The 18,012-nt window shown below is 34.4% G+C and overlaps 2 protein-coding genes across 4 annotated transcripts; one reads left to right on the top strand and one right to left on the bottom strand.

The window, feature by feature from the left end:
* Window positions 1-1,017: 1,017 nt before the first annotated feature.
* Window positions 1,018-5,192, top strand: LOC114164525 (linoleate 13S-lipoxygenase 3-1, chloroplastic-like). Its single transcript, XM_028049236.1, has 8 exons — window positions 1,018-1,521; window positions 1,613-1,875; window positions 2,315-2,555; window positions 2,637-2,957; window positions 3,057-3,250; window positions 3,363-3,655; window positions 3,762-4,028; window positions 4,113-5,192. Exons 1-8 carry the CDS (start codon window positions 1,128-1,130, stop codon window positions 4,879-4,881), a joined length of 2,742 nt encoding a protein of 913 aa, XP_027905037.1. The 5' UTR covers window positions 1,018-1,127; the 3' UTR covers window positions 4,882-5,192.
* Window positions 5,193-5,667: 475 nt separating this feature from the next.
* On the bottom strand, window positions 5,668-16,763 carry LOC114163381 (exportin-T). Of its 3 annotated transcripts, XR_003599413.1 has the most exons (14): window positions 14,816-16,763; window positions 14,526-14,615; window positions 14,347-14,436; window positions 14,069-14,173; window positions 13,809-13,868; window positions 13,461-13,523; window positions 13,281-13,376; window positions 10,987-11,154; window positions 9,918-10,091; window positions 9,754-9,816; window positions 9,586-9,684; window positions 6,454-6,600; window positions 6,006-6,196; window positions 5,668-5,892 (listed from the first exon to the last, which is right to left on the bottom strand). XR_003599413.1 is itself a non-coding variant. In XM_028047687.1 (13 exons), exons 1-13 carry the CDS (start codon window positions 16,529-16,531, stop codon window positions 6,110-6,112), a joined length of 2,958 nt encoding a protein of 985 aa, XP_027903488.1. In that variant the 5' UTR covers window positions 16,532-16,763; the 3' UTR covers window positions 5,668-6,109. The 3 variants fall into 3 exon arrangements, 1 of the variants encoding a protein (XP_027903488.1); XM_028047687.1 differs by having other exon boundaries at window positions 5,668-6,196; XR_003599414.1 differs by lacking the exons at window positions 5,668-5,892; window positions 6,006-6,196 and adding an exon at window positions 8,174-8,283 and having other exon boundaries at window positions 6,526-6,600.
* Window positions 16,764-18,012: the final 1,249 nt, after the last annotated feature.

Here is an 18,012-nt window from a genome sequence, read left to right as displayed (position 1 = left end):
AACTATTTTCTACTTAACATCGTAACAATTTAAGTGTTATATAATTTAATGGTGACTTGTTTCAAAACTTTATCTTAAATAGTAAACTTTAAATTTAAATCAATTTTACAAAATGAATTTGTACGAAATTTAGTCACATATATTATAAATTCTCTTTATCCCATAACGAGATATTCAACAATAATACAATTTTATCTTGGTTTAACATTAAACCTTTCTTAGCTTTACAAATCAATTTTTTTTTAGATAACTCTATCAAATGAAGTGTTTGTAACTTAGTTCTTTGAGAGCAAACCTAACTTTGTCTTCCTTTATTTTCAATATATAGGAAGTAATGAGAGTGTTCTGAATATGCTTTGGATGGATACATTCTTCACATAAACAGTTTACGGAAAAAGAAATGAATTACAGACTGCAACAATTGGAGGAAAATATTTTGTGCTTTTTTCTTTTGCTTCGAAAGGTACCATTGAGTTGGTAAGTTGACTTAAAGAATGCTTCTACTTGTTCCAATAATAATAGCGATCAATGCTTTACAGGAAATATTTGATGACACAAGTAGACACAATGTTACTTTAGCTTGTTTTTCGAAAAGCTTTTTGTACTACGCAATGTATGTAATTAAACATTTTCCTTAAACATTGCTTGTACATTAGCCTCTAAATGTTTTTTTTTTAAAGAAACCCTAAGAGAAACGACTCTTAAAAAAGTAGAACACAACAAAGGAATCTAATGTTAATTTTTTTTTAGGATAATTGTTTTCATTCCTTACATTTGCACGAATGTATCCGATATAATATGAAACGTATTCAGGAACATATCTTCTGGCAAGATAAAACTATTTATTTGGGTTCTAATCAAATTAAAAAATAAAACATAGTTTGTTTCTGGTCCACGCGGAGTGTTTATACTTAAAAATTAAAAAGAAAAAAAATGGTTTTGACTTGGTAGCGGGGGAGAAAATATAACTCTAGATTCACAAATAAATATGGACGGAAAGACTCACCTGCATTGCATACTCAATTCTCTTTTTTTTTTTTTTCTTTCTTCTTTCTTCTTTCTTCTTTCTGCCCTAAACATAAAAACAAACTCAACGCTTCATCCGTTGTGAAAAAGAAGCAGCCAACATGCCAGTGGCTCTTCATAACGAACTCATGGGTTTTACCTCGTTTGCTTCTGCTTCCTCCAAACTTCTTCTTCAGAATAATACTTTTCGACACAACCAACCCTTGTTCGGCCTCAATCCTATCTCGCTTCCTTTCCAGAACACAACAAGGGGTACGAGGTTGAGAAGGGAAGCAAGGTTTCCGGTGGCAGCTATCAGTCAGGATTTTATGAAGACCACACTGAGAGTGCATGCAGAGAAACCGGTGCAATTCAAGGTCAGAGCTGTGGTAACAGTGAGGAACAAGATCAGAGAGGATTTCAAAGAGACCATGTTGAAGCATTTGGACGCCATCACTGATAGGATAGGGACAAGAAATGTTGTGCTGGAGCTTATCAGCACTGACATTGACCCAAGTAAGCCTTTCACAACTCACCATTATTACTTCCCACTCTCTCTTCGAAAACACATCAAACGAATCTAATGTTATTTTAATCTGCTTCTTAGAAACGAAATCTCCAAAGAAGAGCAACAAAGCAGCCCTAAAGGACTGGTCAAAGAAATCCAGTGTCAAAGCAGAGAGAGTTAATTATACAGCCGAATTTATTGTGGACTCGAATTTTGGAGTCCCTGGAGCTATTGCTGTGACAAACAAACACCAAAGAGAGTTCTTCTTGGAAAGCATAGTGATCGAAGGGTTTGTGAGTGGAGCAGTTCATTTCCCCTGCAACTCATGGGTACAGGGAGAGAGGATATTCTTTTCTAACAAGGTACCCAACTTGGAAAGGTCAAAGCATTTAATTACTATTTAATGCTAACCGGTGGAACATGCATTGCATTTTTTTTTCTTTTAAAAATTTTAACTTTGATTGGAAAAAAAAAAAAGATACATGATTGTCAAAGTTTGTCAAAACTTTGTTAGTTAAAATATCATTCTCCTTTTTATTATTCAAAATTTTCAACTTTCAATTGTGACTCGGCTATTTTGATCAAAGAAAAAGTCTTCCTCCATAATCACAAGTTACAAATCGTAAACAAGCAGCCATAGATTATTATACCCGTGAAATGTGTTTTCAAAATTCTTATCGACTAATGCTGGGGTTAATTTGAGCTTACGTATATCAACCACCGACAACATGGACGCTACCCAATTTAATACATACAAGTTGTTTTATTTTTTATTCTGCTAATTCTGGTTTACTTTGTCAGGCATATTTACCTGGTGATACACCTGGTGGGCTTAGAGTACTGAGGGAGAAAGAGTTGATAAATCTTAGAGGTGATGGGAAAGGAGTTAGAAAATTGTGTGATAGAATATATGATTTCGACATATACAACGATCTGGGTAATCCAGATGAAGGAATTGAGCTTACCAGACCGACTCTTGGTGGAACCCAAAACCATCCATACCCAAGACGCTGTCGTACTGGTCGGGCCCCCACTGATACAGGTAACATTATAACAATTCATTCACTCGTCTAAGGTTGATTATTACGTACGTGAGCATAACACAGTAAATTGCGTGTTATAGATATGCATGCTGAGAGTCGTGTGGATTTGCCACAGCCTATGTACGTACCAAGAGACGAGCAATTCGACGAGGCTAAGATGAACACATTCGTAATGAAGAGGCTGAAGGCAGTTCTCCATAACTTGATCCCTGGCCTTAAGGCTAGTCTTTCTGCTGATAACCAAGACTTCAACCGATTTTCAGACTTCGACGACCTTTACAATGATGGCCAGCCCTTGCAAGATGAAATTATAAAGAAAATCCCACTGTCACAAGTGATCATCAAGATACAACAATGCAGCCAGGGACTTCTCAAGTATGACACGCCTAAAATTATTTCCAGTGAGTGTCCCTGCTGTTTTCCTTCATAATTATTATATTGTTATGGTAAACAAGGTGTTGCTTGCTGATTAAACTAATGATCTCGTGCTTGTCATACAGAGGACAAATTTGCCTGGCTTCGAGATGACGAATTCGCCAGGCAAGCAATAGCAGGAGTCAACCCTGTTAACATTGAGCGGCTTAAAGTTTTCCCACCGGTGAGCAAACTTGACCCGGAAATGTATGGCCACCAAGAGTCTGCACTCAAAGAAGAACATATTTTGGCACAACTTAATGGCATGACCGTGCAACAGGTACTCCTCAAAATCCTCGACAACATGACTGAAAATGTTTTGTCGCCAAATCCCATGACTTATCTTAAACAATTGGGACCCTACACTAACGTTGTTACTTCCAATTTGTCAGGCAATAGAGGCAAACAAGCTGTTTATGATAAATTATCACGATGTCTATGTTCCATTTGTTGACCGGATCAACGCCCTTGATGGTAGAAAATCCTATGCTACCCGCACCATATTTTTCTTGACACCGCTTGGCACTCTCAAACCAATTGCTATAGAACTTAGCCTCGGACCAAGTTCCGGATCGAAACGCGTAGTTACCCCTCCTGTGGACGCAACCACATATTGGAAGTGGCAGCTTGCCAAAGCTCATGTTTGTGCCAATGATGCTGGTGTGCACCAACTTGTTAACCATTGGTAAGAGAATCCGGAAGCAACATATGTACTACATTTAACTACAATTAATTTGATTACATCTTGTTGGTTAACTTATCCAAAAAGAATTTTGGTAAACTGTATGCAGGTTACGCACACATGCCTGCATGGAACCATTTATATTGTCTGCTCATAGACAATTAAGTGCAATGCATCCTGTTTTTAAGCTGTTGGATCCACACATGAGGTACACATTGGATATCAATGCTTTAGCTCGCCAGAAACTGATCAATGCTGATGGAATCATCGAGTCTAGTTTTACACCTGGGCGCTACTGCACGGAGATCAGTTCTGCTGCATACAAACACTTGTGGCGCTTTGACATGGAAGGCCTCCCGGCAGATCTCATACGCAGGTTAGTTGAAAAAGAAAAGAGACCCATTTCTGAGTTGAAGGAATCTTATAAATGAGAGTCTCATTGCATGATCCATCGGTGCAGGGGAATGGCGGTACCTGACGCAACACAGCCAAATGGTGTAAAACTGGTAATAGAAGACTACCCTTATGCTGCAGATGGGCTTATGGTCTGGTCTGCAATCGAGAACTGGGTCCGCACCTATGTGCAGCACTACTACGGCCATCCAGGCCAGGTTTGCAATGACAGGGAGCTACAAGCATGGTACTCTGAATCAATAAATGTGGGGCATGCTGATCTTAGGCATGAAAGGTGGTGGCCCACGTTGAATGATAGTGAGGATCTTGTGTCTATACTTACCACATTGATTTGGACGGTATCCGCACAGCATGCAGCCATTAATTTTGGACAGTACCCTTATGGAGGTTATGTGCCCAATCGTCCTCCGCTAATGAGAAGATTAATCCCAGAAGACGAAGAGGAAAAAAAGAGTGAAAAACATGCGAATTTCATGGCAGATCCCGAAAAGTATTTCCTAAATGCGCTGCCCAGCTTGTTACAAGCTACAAAATATATGGCCATAGTTGACACACTCTCTACCCACTCACCGGACGAGGAGTATTTGGGGGAGCGCCAACAGTCATCGATTTGGTCAGGTGAAGCAGAGATGATCGAGGCATTCTACAGCTTCTCCGCAGAAATGAAAGGGATAGAGAAGGAGATTGAGCGAAGGAACTGTGACCCAACACTCAGAAACCGCTGTGGCCCAGGGGTTTTACCTTACGAGTTACTTGCACCTACCTCTCCACCCGGCGTTACATGCAGAGGGATTCCTAACAGTGTCTCCACGTAAAGTCTCACCTTCCCCACCCATTACAAATTTTGTCACATATATTCATTCTCATTTGCAAATATGTCCATCACCAAAATCTGCCTAAGATCACTAATTCACGGAAACAACTCTACTGTGAATGTGATTGTAATTTCCAACTTGTACGCACGCGATACTAATTTTCATTTTTTCATTAAATTTAATTATTTGTATTTCTCTTAGATCTCTTTTCATTCTGCTTCTTCCCCCATTGTCTGTGCCGCAATTGATGTCGTTAGTTCCCGACATTGTAATATAAAAACCATATAGGCATTTGTCACTTTTCCCTTCAATACCATTTTTGTAAAATGTATGTCTTCGATTATTTTTTTTTTGTTATTTATGTTTTTGGGATGGAGAAAAAACGAATTATGTGGAACAAAAGTTCGAGAGTGCTTCAAGCATATTTGTCATCACTTCCGTTCAATAAAACTTTGCTTCATTCTTATAGCATATATATTTTTCTTAAACTTTTATAAGATGGTTTATTACAACTTAAGTTTAACTTAGACACTAGGATTGAACGTCAGAGTATCAACTTATATTGAATTCAAATTTGTATGATTGAGAAATACTAATATTTTTTCATATTGAATTTGATAACATCGTTAATAAAACAGATTGACATAAATATTAAAAAATGTCATAAATAAACTCTTTGAATATATATATATGGACAGGATTGTGATTGTAATTATGGAGTAAACAGAAAGGGCATCAACAAATCTTAAAGGAAACGGAAACGATGCGACACGGAGAAAGAAAGGGTTGAGAAATCAAAAACCAAAATCTTGACCTCATATTGACAAGCTTGGAACCGATGGTTGGAAGTCCAGTGTCAAGAGAATAGCAAAAATTTACAAGTGTGGGACAAAAAGAATAATGTAAGACCTGAGACAAAATTAGCTGATTGGTGAGGTTGCATGAGGAAGGCGTCAAAATTAGGGCCAGTAGAATATCCATCGCTCGTCCGCAAAATCTATATACACAACCCTGCAGTATTCCCCACCGTTTCATTACCGCACTATTGAGGGACAAAATTTACTGATGACTGAAAAACAAATCAAAACTCAAACTTGATTTCATCAAAAACAAATCGTAACTACCTTCTGTAGAAAGAAATCAAACGCCAAACTAGGAGACGGCCAAAAAACAAAGCCTTATATATTATATAGGAAGAGGACTCGCTAATTTTTCCAATACAAGTATGCTATCTGAATACAAGGCTTCCATTCTGCTGCAGTCTCAAGTTTTCCACTACTGACTGATAGAATGATTTTAGTGCCTTTAAATCACCCTGCACCAAAATATCGTAGTATTTTAGCCCACCACAATAGATATTCATCTGGTGATTCACCTATTAAACAACAAGCACTACGATTCACACTTTACTTAGCAAGAGACATTACAGAGCATAAATAATCTTTTCATCAAATTACTCACAACATAAGCATGGCAGAGAAGAAGTTCCAGGATGTTATATGGGGGAAAAATAACTTCGATAATTACAGTAGGACTATATTCTAAACATTCACCGCCATAAGCTTTTATTACCTGCAACTTTTGACGATATTGCTCAGCCAGATCTTGTGGGCTATGTGCAGAAGATAATCCTTTTGATACAAAATGAACCACAAAATCATCCCCAAATTTTTCATACATTACCTTCTGTGCCAGCACGATTTCTCCAAATAAAATAAACTGTACAGAAAATCAAAAATAGAAGAAGAACATGAGCACTAAAAATTGGCACAAACCATCAAAACACTTAAATAAATATACAATATCCATCTTCCAAAGTAACAAACACCAAAAAACCATATACAAGTATTCTCCGATTACACCGTTATAGTTAGTTGTACATACCCTCATACAAATTTTCCCTCTTTTTTCTTTTCAGCTAAACAAATTTCCTTCAAACAAACCAAACGTACTGAGCCCATTAGACAAGCCAAACAATCTGTGTTTGGTTCAACTTATTTTTAAAAAATATTAGCTTATTTTTTCATACTATCTACTCAGAGCTTTTGACAAATAAGTATTTTCTTTAGAACAAGAGTTTCAAACATGCACTTATTTTATAGCAAATCTAAGATCAAGGAGACACCCTTGAATATACAAACATCTTTAAACAAATAAACTCCAAGACTAAGAATGACAAACTGGACGGATTAGATTAATTTTATTTTGAATTATAATGGATACGATAAAAAAATCATTAATCCCTTTTGATCCACTAAAAATTTAATTAAAAAATCTTATTCATCCTGATCTAATTGATAAAAATTCCAATTCAATTTATCCATTAACAATTTTTTCATGAATACAATTCATCCATAAAAATAATATATTTTAAGAAAATTAGAAATCTATTTTTAAAATTATATTTTCGGAAATAAAATCTGTGAAACAAACTTAAAATATATTTAAAAAAATTGTTAAAAAAGTAAGCTTAAGAAAGAATTATTTTTGAAAAAAAAGAATGATTGGATTAATTTTCATCCATTAAGTACTGTTGGAATACGATTGAGTCTTGTCAAGTTTTCCATAGAAGAAACTTCTTGACGGATTACAATTTGATCACTAATATGATAAAAATCTAGATTCATTGCATAGAGGATCATAACGATATAAAACTTATCCAACATTTATTTTATCTCAATTATTGAGTGAACTACCAACAATATTTTCAATTCCTCAACTATTGATTGAGATTTAGCAATGAAAGATATCATGTCATTATCAGATTGCTTAAGAGAAGCCAATCGATTAGCATAATCGTAGAAGTGTTGGCTACCGTTTACAAAAATAGTTTTTACCTTGTTCAAAAAGGAGTTACAGGTTTTGAATAACCTGAGAGTGACAAAGTAGAGCACAAAGACGAAAATCAGGTTTCTTCCACCGTTGAATTTGATTTGGTGGTACTCTACTCTGATCTTCTTCTAAGTGATCATGGAAACCTTGAGCAAGATATCAAAGTTCAATTGACACAGACCAAGATAGGTAGCTTTTCCCATTTATTTTCTTAGAAGTTATAGAAGAAATCCTGGGAAAACAGGAGATAGTCCCTAAAGACATTTTGAAACAAGGTAAAGGCATGTACATAAGAGAAAGAACATAAGGCAGCCCTAGGGTTTCAACAAAGAGATACCATGAGAAACTCCAGACAACTCACCAAATGGTACTAGAACGAAAAATAGGGGGCTGAGAGGAGCTCAAAAGACTGCGACTACGGAAGGATAGCAACAACTAAAAGGTGGCATGAGACACGCACCTTGTTCAGCCAAGACACTGACAACGCATTAGGCGAAATTTGGATTGGCGGCGATTGAGGTTGGGTCACACTCCTTGAGGCACACCAGACCCAAGTGTCAACGAACGAAACTTCAGCAATTGATGATGACAGAAGGTTAAGAGTGGAGATCGAATGACTTTGTCGGATAGATACACACAAAGAGAGATTAACCCACTTTGATACCAACACGAGAAAAATACAAAAAGAACAAATAAATTAAAGAGAATGAATTTCTATTTCTTAGGATCTCACTTATAATAACTTTGGAGATGTCAAATACAATGTATGAATAAGAAAAGACTTATCTAGGAACTAGATCCAACACAAAGCTATGAACAACTTTTCAATAAACTTTATTTAAGACAACTTATTCTAACCACTATCATAAAATAATATGAAGATTAACTACATTATATGGAACCAAATACTCAACCTAGTTGGAATCCCCATGTGAATTTAATTACATTCAATTTAATAAGAGTTATTCAATTATGATAACTCTAGACATAATAAACTCCAATTACTATCAAGGCAAAGCAAAGAGTTCTCAAAAAGAATTCTTTAGATGATCATGTTTGGACAATTTCAAATTCTAAAATCAAGAGGCATATTGTATGTTATACTCTATTGTTGAAAGTATTTCAATTCTATAAGTAATTTGAGCCCTTTATATTCATGATCCTCCAACAAACCATACTTATGAGTGTTCTTAATTGTAGAGTGCATCAATTGTCCGATGACGTAGGTCAGGTGAGACTAGACCACAATAGAGACATGGCACTGGGATTGTTATGCTCTTAGGTTGAAGAGTTGCAGCTTAACTATCAACTATAACTTTTGGCTTAGTGGTAAGTGTCCAATTCAACAATTGGTATCATAGCTAAGGTTACGAATTCGATTCCTTCTAATGAGACAATTGTTGTAAGTGACATCAATTGTCTTGTGGCGTGTAGGCCAAGTGGGCCAAGTCATAATCAAAGAGATTGATTCCTAGTCTCAAACAATTGTTGAGGAGGAAATTATTGCAGGGTACATAAATTATAGCTTTTGGTCAAGCATTAAGTGCTTGATAGAATATTCACTTATCCACATCATTGTTTTTGTTTTACATGTAAAATATATTTTTAAATTCTGCTTGGGAGCGTTTTTTTTCCTTGAACTTCCTCAAATGACATCCATTTTATTAAAAACAAATAAGCAAATAGTTCTCTTCAAGGGACAAAGAATGAGACCACAAACTCTTCTTTCTATTATGCAATATAAACAATCTTATAACAAGTAGCCAATTGAGGACTAATAATATACGCAATGGTTTTGAACAGTAGTGTCATACCACTTGAAAGAAACGAAGTGAAAAAAGAATGTACAAAACCATAATTCATGTATCTTACCGTGTTTGCATCATGGAAATCAAAAGATCTGTCCAGCACACTGTACAAACAACAGTTTATAGCAAATGCTTCAATCACAAAACTTCGAAAACCAGGAACCTGAAAACCATTAGACATTTAGGAAAAAATTATAAGAAAATGGGATAAGTAGAAGTAAGTAGAATATACCTTTTCCTCATAAGGCTGGGCACACCAATCTTTAATTAATCTAATAAAAATCTGTACACATGCCTAAATTGTGAAAATAAGTATGATTTAGAATGTATGTTTTGTCAAAAAACTGGTCCAGGAAAAATAATGGCTCGGTTGAATAAATAGAAAACACTATATACCTTTCTTACAAGGATATCCTTATGATTACAAGAGGAGAACAAAAGCAACTGCATCACTGGATCCAGGTATGCTTTACATTTTGGGAAAAGAAATACAGGAGACAGGTCATGTGTAGTAATCACATGAAGAAATGTATACAATGTACGCTGAAGTTCTTGCAATTCACGAACTTCCTGAAAAAGGACCATAATAATGATAATCTTATAATCATGCACATATATTTGAGACAGTTTATAAGCAAAGAATAAGATAGATGGTAACACAAAAAGATGCTTTTCTACAATAGATTTCACATTTGAAACAATTAAGTAATGAACTAAGAACAAAACTCACATTATACCACACAGCATAGCGACTAAGTAACAAAATAGATAAGCAGTGTCATTGTTTATATCGGAAAGTTGCTCTAGTTGCGGCTGCTTAGCCCCCCTTAGTTGTGATCTCTATAGGAGCTGCCTTAATTGAAGCCTCAAGGGTGGTGTTTAGTTCCAAAGCAAGAGATATGACTTACATAGAGTTAAAGTATAGGAAAGAGGAAGACATTGAGTTGAAACCCTACGTTTCAAAGATAACAATACGATAAATAGAGGAGAATTGATATCCTCTAATAATAAAGATACAATGTAGGAATAATAAAAAACGTTCTTAATAATACATATATGGTCTACATATTCTTGATCATATAAGATCTGCTCCTTATTATAAATCATAGAACTCCTAGAATTCGGGCAAATCTAACTTTATATGTCAAGTTTGAGGGATTGTTGGACACTAAGTCCAAGTTCTAAGAAATTCCTCAACCTAAGGTTCATCAGATAGTCATATTGTAGCTCCAAAACATGTAGAAAGTAAAGAAAAACAAACATAGAGAAGTGAACATTTGACAATAGAACAAACAACAAGCACAATTACTATAGCACAAGCACAAACTTCTTAAAATTTGAAATAAAGAAATAATCAAATCATAAAGACCAATCATATAACAAAGCTAGCTTAAAGCAAGTATTAGAAGAGAAGGAAAATTGTATCCCATTTACTTATTACAAAACTGCAACAACATTTTCATACCTCAGTCATTGCATCAGGACCAGGAGAAGGTAACCCATTTCTAGGAATAACACTGAATATCCGCTCAACAACAGCTGGAAATATTTCCTCCAAAATGTCACGCATCAAAGTATTGAACTTGCAGATAAGTTGATTGAGTAACAAAAGAAAACCAACCATTTGCTTTGGCTGCAATAGAACGTAAACAAGACATTACACAGTTTTATCTTCAACCAAAACCAAAGTAAACAACCACATTCAGGTGCAAAACATGTACTGAATTTTGGGGTTTTTATATAGAGGGAGGAAGATGGAACTTACAGCACTCATACATTCTTAATTTCGTATGAAAAGATATTTTAGATATTTCCATATATTCTAACAGCCAACCTTAAGATTGATACAAATAAACTAAATCATATAATGATACTACAGAATGGTAGTACGAAGATGGTTCTTAGGGACTGCCCCAGGACCCGCCAAAACTTCAAATTAATCTGCATGGGCCAGGAGATTTTTTTTTAAGAAAAGGTTGTTTCATCAGAATTCCCTGGGAAGACTACGAAGATGATTTAAACATGCCAGTAAATCACTATGGCAGAGATCAAAACTTGAAGAGAAACTCCGCCAGAATATATTTAAACAAGCCAGTAAAGGCATGTTGAAGATGTCACACCAGTAGACAAAACCAGTTAAGAAAATGGTTGGAATGAAGAACAAAGGTCAAGGACAGCATGATGGAGGACATTATAGTGGTGATTGTGAAAATGGTTGCAGCAACAAAGACATCTAATTTGAAGGAACAACCATGAAAACAAAGTAGAATTCCAGCATTGAAAGATTTCAAAAGCGGACTGATAACGGCACAGGTCTGGAGGAAGGCACTGTACCGTTCTAATACTATATTGAAATTACAAGGTTTTGTGTATAGAAGGAAGAGGAAATAAGTGAAAAACTGAATTTGATGTTGAGTTGATGATATGTTCATAAAACCTAAAGGCACTAAGTCTTATTGATAAAAGTTATAATTATAATTAAACAAGGAAAAAAATCAAGAGATGAGGAAATAAAGTAACAAACCAATCCTAAAATATAATGGCATACAGGGAATCTAAGATAATCTAGATAATACAAGATATTTTGGACATTTTCATACATTTTACCATTTCAAATTAGGATCGAAGTCAACGAATGATGCACAAAGAAGATACTATCCATATGAAGTTATGATTATTCTAAAAATATATAGGATATGATACGTGTAAAATAGATACCTAGATAACTATACAAGTTCCTAAAACATAAAAATATATAATTGCAAATTCTCAAACCCAAATAAAGAACATACTTCCTGGACATTACTAAATAAAAGTTATAATCATTGCAACCTTAAATCACTTCCTATTGTCTACAAATAGAAATAGTATCAAATTCATACCTTTGTTGAAATCATCCATAAATAGGACATCTTCCATTTTTGTCTCACTAAGGAGCTATTCTCCTATGTTTCTATATGAAACATGCTTCCATGTCTCATATGTAATTGAATTGAATTTTCACAAACTTTTTAAGAGGATTGGAAACCTTATGGATACATATTAGTGAAGTATATACTTAAGTAAATGAAAGTATTGATGTTTCATAGTTGTCAACCAACCACTCCAAGAGTGTTACCACCGATACTACAACATTACACATTCTCCAAAAACACATTCATGTGATACAGAAAAATGTCAAGAAACTCAAAAAGACAATCTTTTTTCCATCCTTTAAAAAGCCATACCCTTGTAGTCCCTATTACCATTTTGAATTCATGTAGGAACTAAAAGGGATTAAAATGAATTATGTAGGGATTAAAAGGTATTTAAAATAAAATGCCCAGATAATCTATAAGAACTAAAAGGGAAAATTCTGCAACTATAGGGATCAAATGAATAATTAAACCAAAAATCTACCGAAGATGACAAAATATAACAGACAGTCAGACACCCTGCAGTTAGAGGAAAGGAATATCCTAAAATGCCAGAAAGCGTTCAAGAAGGAACAAATTATCAGCAGGGTTACAGCAACATCTGTGCAACATACCAAAATCTCAGGCTTAATTATCATATATGCATATACATATCGTTCCTAATGGGATCATATATTCAAATGGTCCGCCCATGGGAAGATAATATGTGAGAGGAATATTATTCTAAATGTCATCATATTCCAATGCAAGGAAATGTTCGACACACCAATAACAAAATGCAATGAAATGCATTTATATAAAGAAATTTAAAAAGATTTAAGTTAAAGAAATTAGAGATATGTACTTCAATTTCTTCAAGTAACTGTTCCAATGCCTTTGGAAGGTAAGGAAAGACAGACGCTCCAAGTGTATCCACCATGCGATGTATAAAAGATGTAACCTACATACCATATATGGATATTACATAAAATTTACAGATCTACTTTAAGCAAACCACTTTTAAAACACTAAATCTAATTCATACCTTGTTTCGCAGAGGTTCTACTTTTGGAAATATAACAAGAACTTGAAGAAGTACATCCAGTGTCTACATAGAAGACAGTACGACAAGATTTAGCAAAACAAAAAGATTAAGAAACCAAACATGGGTTTAATAGAAATAGACACAAGCTAACTACGAAAAATTATCAATCACACAAAGCATTATGCAAAGATGGGTTCTATACATTATATGGCAAAACTCCATCATTTTCATCTATAAGATTGTAGCAAGATTATTTTCTAGAGTTTTAAACAAAAAGACAAACTATACATCTGATAAACCATATACAACTCCAGGGAGCATGACCGAAAAAGTTTTGAAAATACAAACCTGCTTAAACATGAGACCAATGGCAGGGCGACTAGCAGTTACAAGTCGTTCGCTAAAGCCCTATATCATATAAAAAATAGTAAGAATGGAGGGAAAACAAAATTATTGATGTATTTTACCACAATACTACCCTTAAAACTTCAAATTAAGACAAACAAACAAAACGTAAATCTTTTTATCACTATTTGTTGAGTTTTGAGGCTTTTATAAAAGAATAAACAAAAGTTGGGGAAAGTAGAAGTCTAAATTAGAAAAAGCACCTTACTGAGAGAATTAATTGCCATGATAATTTGCTGAATTACAGCAATTTTTGCATTAGCCTCCTCAGCATTCAATAACTTGGCATTTATGAGCAATGCCTCAACCTGTATTAACCGAGGATAGGAAATTATATGCACCAAACACCAACCACAATAATCTCAAAAGAAGAAATGCTTCTGGAAACAAGGGTAAACATAACTTTTATGAAGTATCTTGCACTCTTTTTTTATTATTTTTTAGATTAGAAAATCTCTTGCATTTTTAAGTAAAAAACAACCTGCTGACAAAGAGGACTGAGCAAAGAAGATAGATAATCAGATTGCTTTTCAGGCTGGATATCTTCTGTTCCAATCAATAAACCAATTGCCTGTCAAAGTACCTCAATGAATATAAGAGAAGAAAAAGAACAAAAATAATCACAGAAATGTCCATAATCCTGAAACATTAGGAGAATACCTCAAAAATGTGGCTACCATCTTCTGACCCTGATAGCTCTTCGGCAGTATAATTCATAATAGTGAATTGGGCAACAGTGTCTTGCAGGCTCTGAATTCAACAGAACATTTTAAAAAATCAAGAAGACAGATGGTGGAAGTGACCAATCACACAATCCATCCATACACATCAAGGACAACCAAAGAGTGCAAGTCAGGAATAATTTATATATAATTTTGGTTATTTAATGTAATGTTGAGTACATTTTAAAAACAGAAACAAGAAATAGGGAAGGATTATATAATTGCTACCTGCAAAATAGTCTCTATAAAAGGCACCAACTTCATCTTCAGCAATTTAACAACCCTCATAAACAAATAACTGGCTCTACGACTAACATTGATGTTTGAATGATGTATGCCTCTTTCATCAAGAAAGGCAGCTAGAACCATTGGAATATATTGAGTATTATCCTGAATAAACTTAATATATCTTGTCACTGTCTCCAAGTAAACAAGGGCAACAAGCCTATTAGAGTGACAAGGAAACTTTGTCGATAGAAGCATAATCACAAGCTCACTCAACAATCCACTCCCAGTTTTCATGGCTTCCTCACTTATAGATTCTCCAAGTGCATATAAAAGAGAAAGTGCACCTTCCACCTCCTCCACATTGCTATTCGAAGATCTAGAAACAGCACTTGCCAACGAATTTCTAATAAACATCTGAGTTACATCAGGTGCTACACGACCCACAGTGCGAAGAAGAACAAACAAATCCTTTCTGAACTCTACCATCCTATCCTCCTCCTCTTTACCAATTTTGTCCATCACATCAAGATTAGTGCGGTATGCTGGGTCGTAACGGACTAGCACTAGGATAACTTCCAATATCTGCCCCAAGTGAAGTAGATGTTTCTCCCGCAAAGGGGTAAAGCTCTTCAAAATGGTAACATAACCTGAAAGAAATTGAATGATGTTGAATGTAGCATCTAACTCAAAATTCTTCATTACATAGAAAATGGAGGGTAAAACTTCACTCAAAAGCTCCAAAGAGATTCCTTTAGCATCCTCAGAATTTATGCGTTTGAAGCAATCCAAGGCCTCAACAGCATACCCAGTAAGCAATGCAGCTATATCAGAGACCAGCTCGGCATCGCCGTTCTCAGTCACTAACCTAAGTAGACGACTAATATGAAGGCTTTGCAACAACGAAAGTTTGGATTGGGGCTCCATTCGCTTAGAAACAACTGCCAACAAGCATCTGACTGCAGCACCACGAAGCTGATCAGACAGATGACCAACCAAAATCAAATCAAACAACAAAGGGATAAAAGCATCATTGACTATCAACCCGATGTCTATCCAAGAAATATATCTCCTCATGGAATCTAACACACTAGTACATAGCTCTTGATCAGAATTCCGGTACATAGAAACAATGTCATACCAGGCCCTGACAATCTGAGAGACACACTGCTGTCTCATTGCATCTTTAACCCGGCTCGCAACAGTCAATTCCTCAGGGGTTCTAGGGTAGTCCAAACTAATTAATTCATCATCCAGGGCATTCAAAACTCGACAGAACATGTCTATGACCACGTTTCCTTTGCTCAAGTGTGGAAAAAAATCAACAAAGACGGAGGACCAGACCAAAGGGTAATCGAAGTAAATCAAAGTTATCAAAACCTGTGCAAGCTTGTTCTTTATGAAGGCAGGGCCTTCTAAAACCCTTATGAGGTTCTTGTCTTCGAGGCACACGATTGAAAAGACGGAGCCCCTGATCATGTGCCTCTCATCTAGGGTCATTGTCAAGTACCGTGTTCGAATGACTTCATGTAAGGTCTGTAGGCACCAAAACTGGACTTGAACAAGATTTGAAAAGCATAATTTTTCAATGCAAAGTCTACAAATTGATGGCTTCTCCTTAGTAGCGTTACAGTAAAGTTTGGCCTGTTTCTTCAAGTCATCGTCAAGGGCTCCCGATTCATCAAACATAATAAGAATCGCTTTATCCAGATCATCCATAGTGTTGTTCTAAAGAGTGGAGTTGTGGCGTGGGAGTGTCGATGGATGGGTCTCGCAAGGGCAGGTTTTGAGTTGCCTTCTCGGACTTGCCTTCTCGGACGGATCAATGGAGGAAGAACCCAATAACATAAATACGGGTTAGGGTAGGGTTTTTGTTCGCTTCTATCACTTTCTCTCTGTATCTGCTGTCTGCCTCTCTGTTCAAGGTTTTTCTTAATAGTAATGGGAGGGATTTGGATTGCCGTTTAACTTTTGATTTTGATTTTGATTTTTATTTCCTAAGCACAAAATCTAATAGGTTTTCTTATTAGAGGGGATTTTATTTATATTTTATCTTTTATATTAAACATTTTCAACTTCAGCTATGTTTTTTAACAAATCACTAAAAATATTATTTAATATTTTTCCTTAATCTGTTATAATAGAGTGAAAATAAAAACAAATATATTATATAATATTATTATTTATACCATGTTTGAAAAATCAGTTTGATCGAAGGAGAATAAATCAATCAAGCAATCGGTTCAAATAAACCGCAAAATCAATTTAAAGAATAATTAATAAAGGAACTTAAACATTGGTCAAAGGTAAAATAAACCATCAAAAAATTATACAAATTTGATTTAACCAGAGAAATAAAGAAAAATAGTTGATAATGTATTATTTTAACTTTATTTTCATTAGCAGAAGATTTTTCTTAAAAAACTAACATAAAATATTATATATATATATATATATATATATATATATATATATGTATGTATCTATTCTGAATTTCTAAACTATACAATTTTAAATTATATAATTTAAATGTATTTTTAAATTATACAATTCGAAGTAGAAATAAGTTTCTAAATTATATAATTTAAAATATATTTTTAAATTTTAAATTTTACAATTGAAAATGAATTTTCAGTTATATAGTAAAAAAGGTAAAAGATAATATAAAACTGCTAACAGAAATTCTCTGTAATCCGGAATGCTTGTATCGTCATTATTATTCATAAAAATTAAAGTTTGAACTTAGTCAAAACCAGAATAACACATGCCCTTGTATATTCAATTAACAATCCAGTTCAAAACATTGTTCAAGGAAATGATTCCAAACCCAATTTTTCATTTAATAAGTTGTCTAATATTCAAGTGTCTTTAATTTAATAAGAATTAAATATGTATTAAAATTAAAATTCGTTTCATCCTAAACTTTAATATGTTTTTGTACCCAACATAAATATATATCCTAACCCAACATGTCAAAGGTGTTTTAGGATGAGATTCAATTCCTTCACACTATTTTCGTTCACACTATTTTGATACATTTCAACTTAAAACTAACTATATTAAATTAAAAATAGTATATTAATTTACTTTTAAAGATTAAAAACTAAAATATATCAAATTTAAAATAAACACAAATTTTAATTTTATATCTAAATTTAAAAACTAAAATCATATTAATTCTTCAAAAAATATCAAATAAA

Source organism: Vigna unguiculata, chromosome 9 (assembly GCF_004118075.2).
Source record: "Vigna unguiculata cultivar IT97K-499-35 chromosome 9, ASM411807v1, whole genome shotgun sequence".
Taxonomy (NCBI): Eukaryota; Viridiplantae; Streptophyta; class Magnoliopsida; order Fabales; family Fabaceae; genus Vigna; species Vigna unguiculata.
The sequence above is the reverse complement of the archived record's forward strand: the minus strand, read 5'-3'. Positions and strand labels throughout refer to the sequence as shown.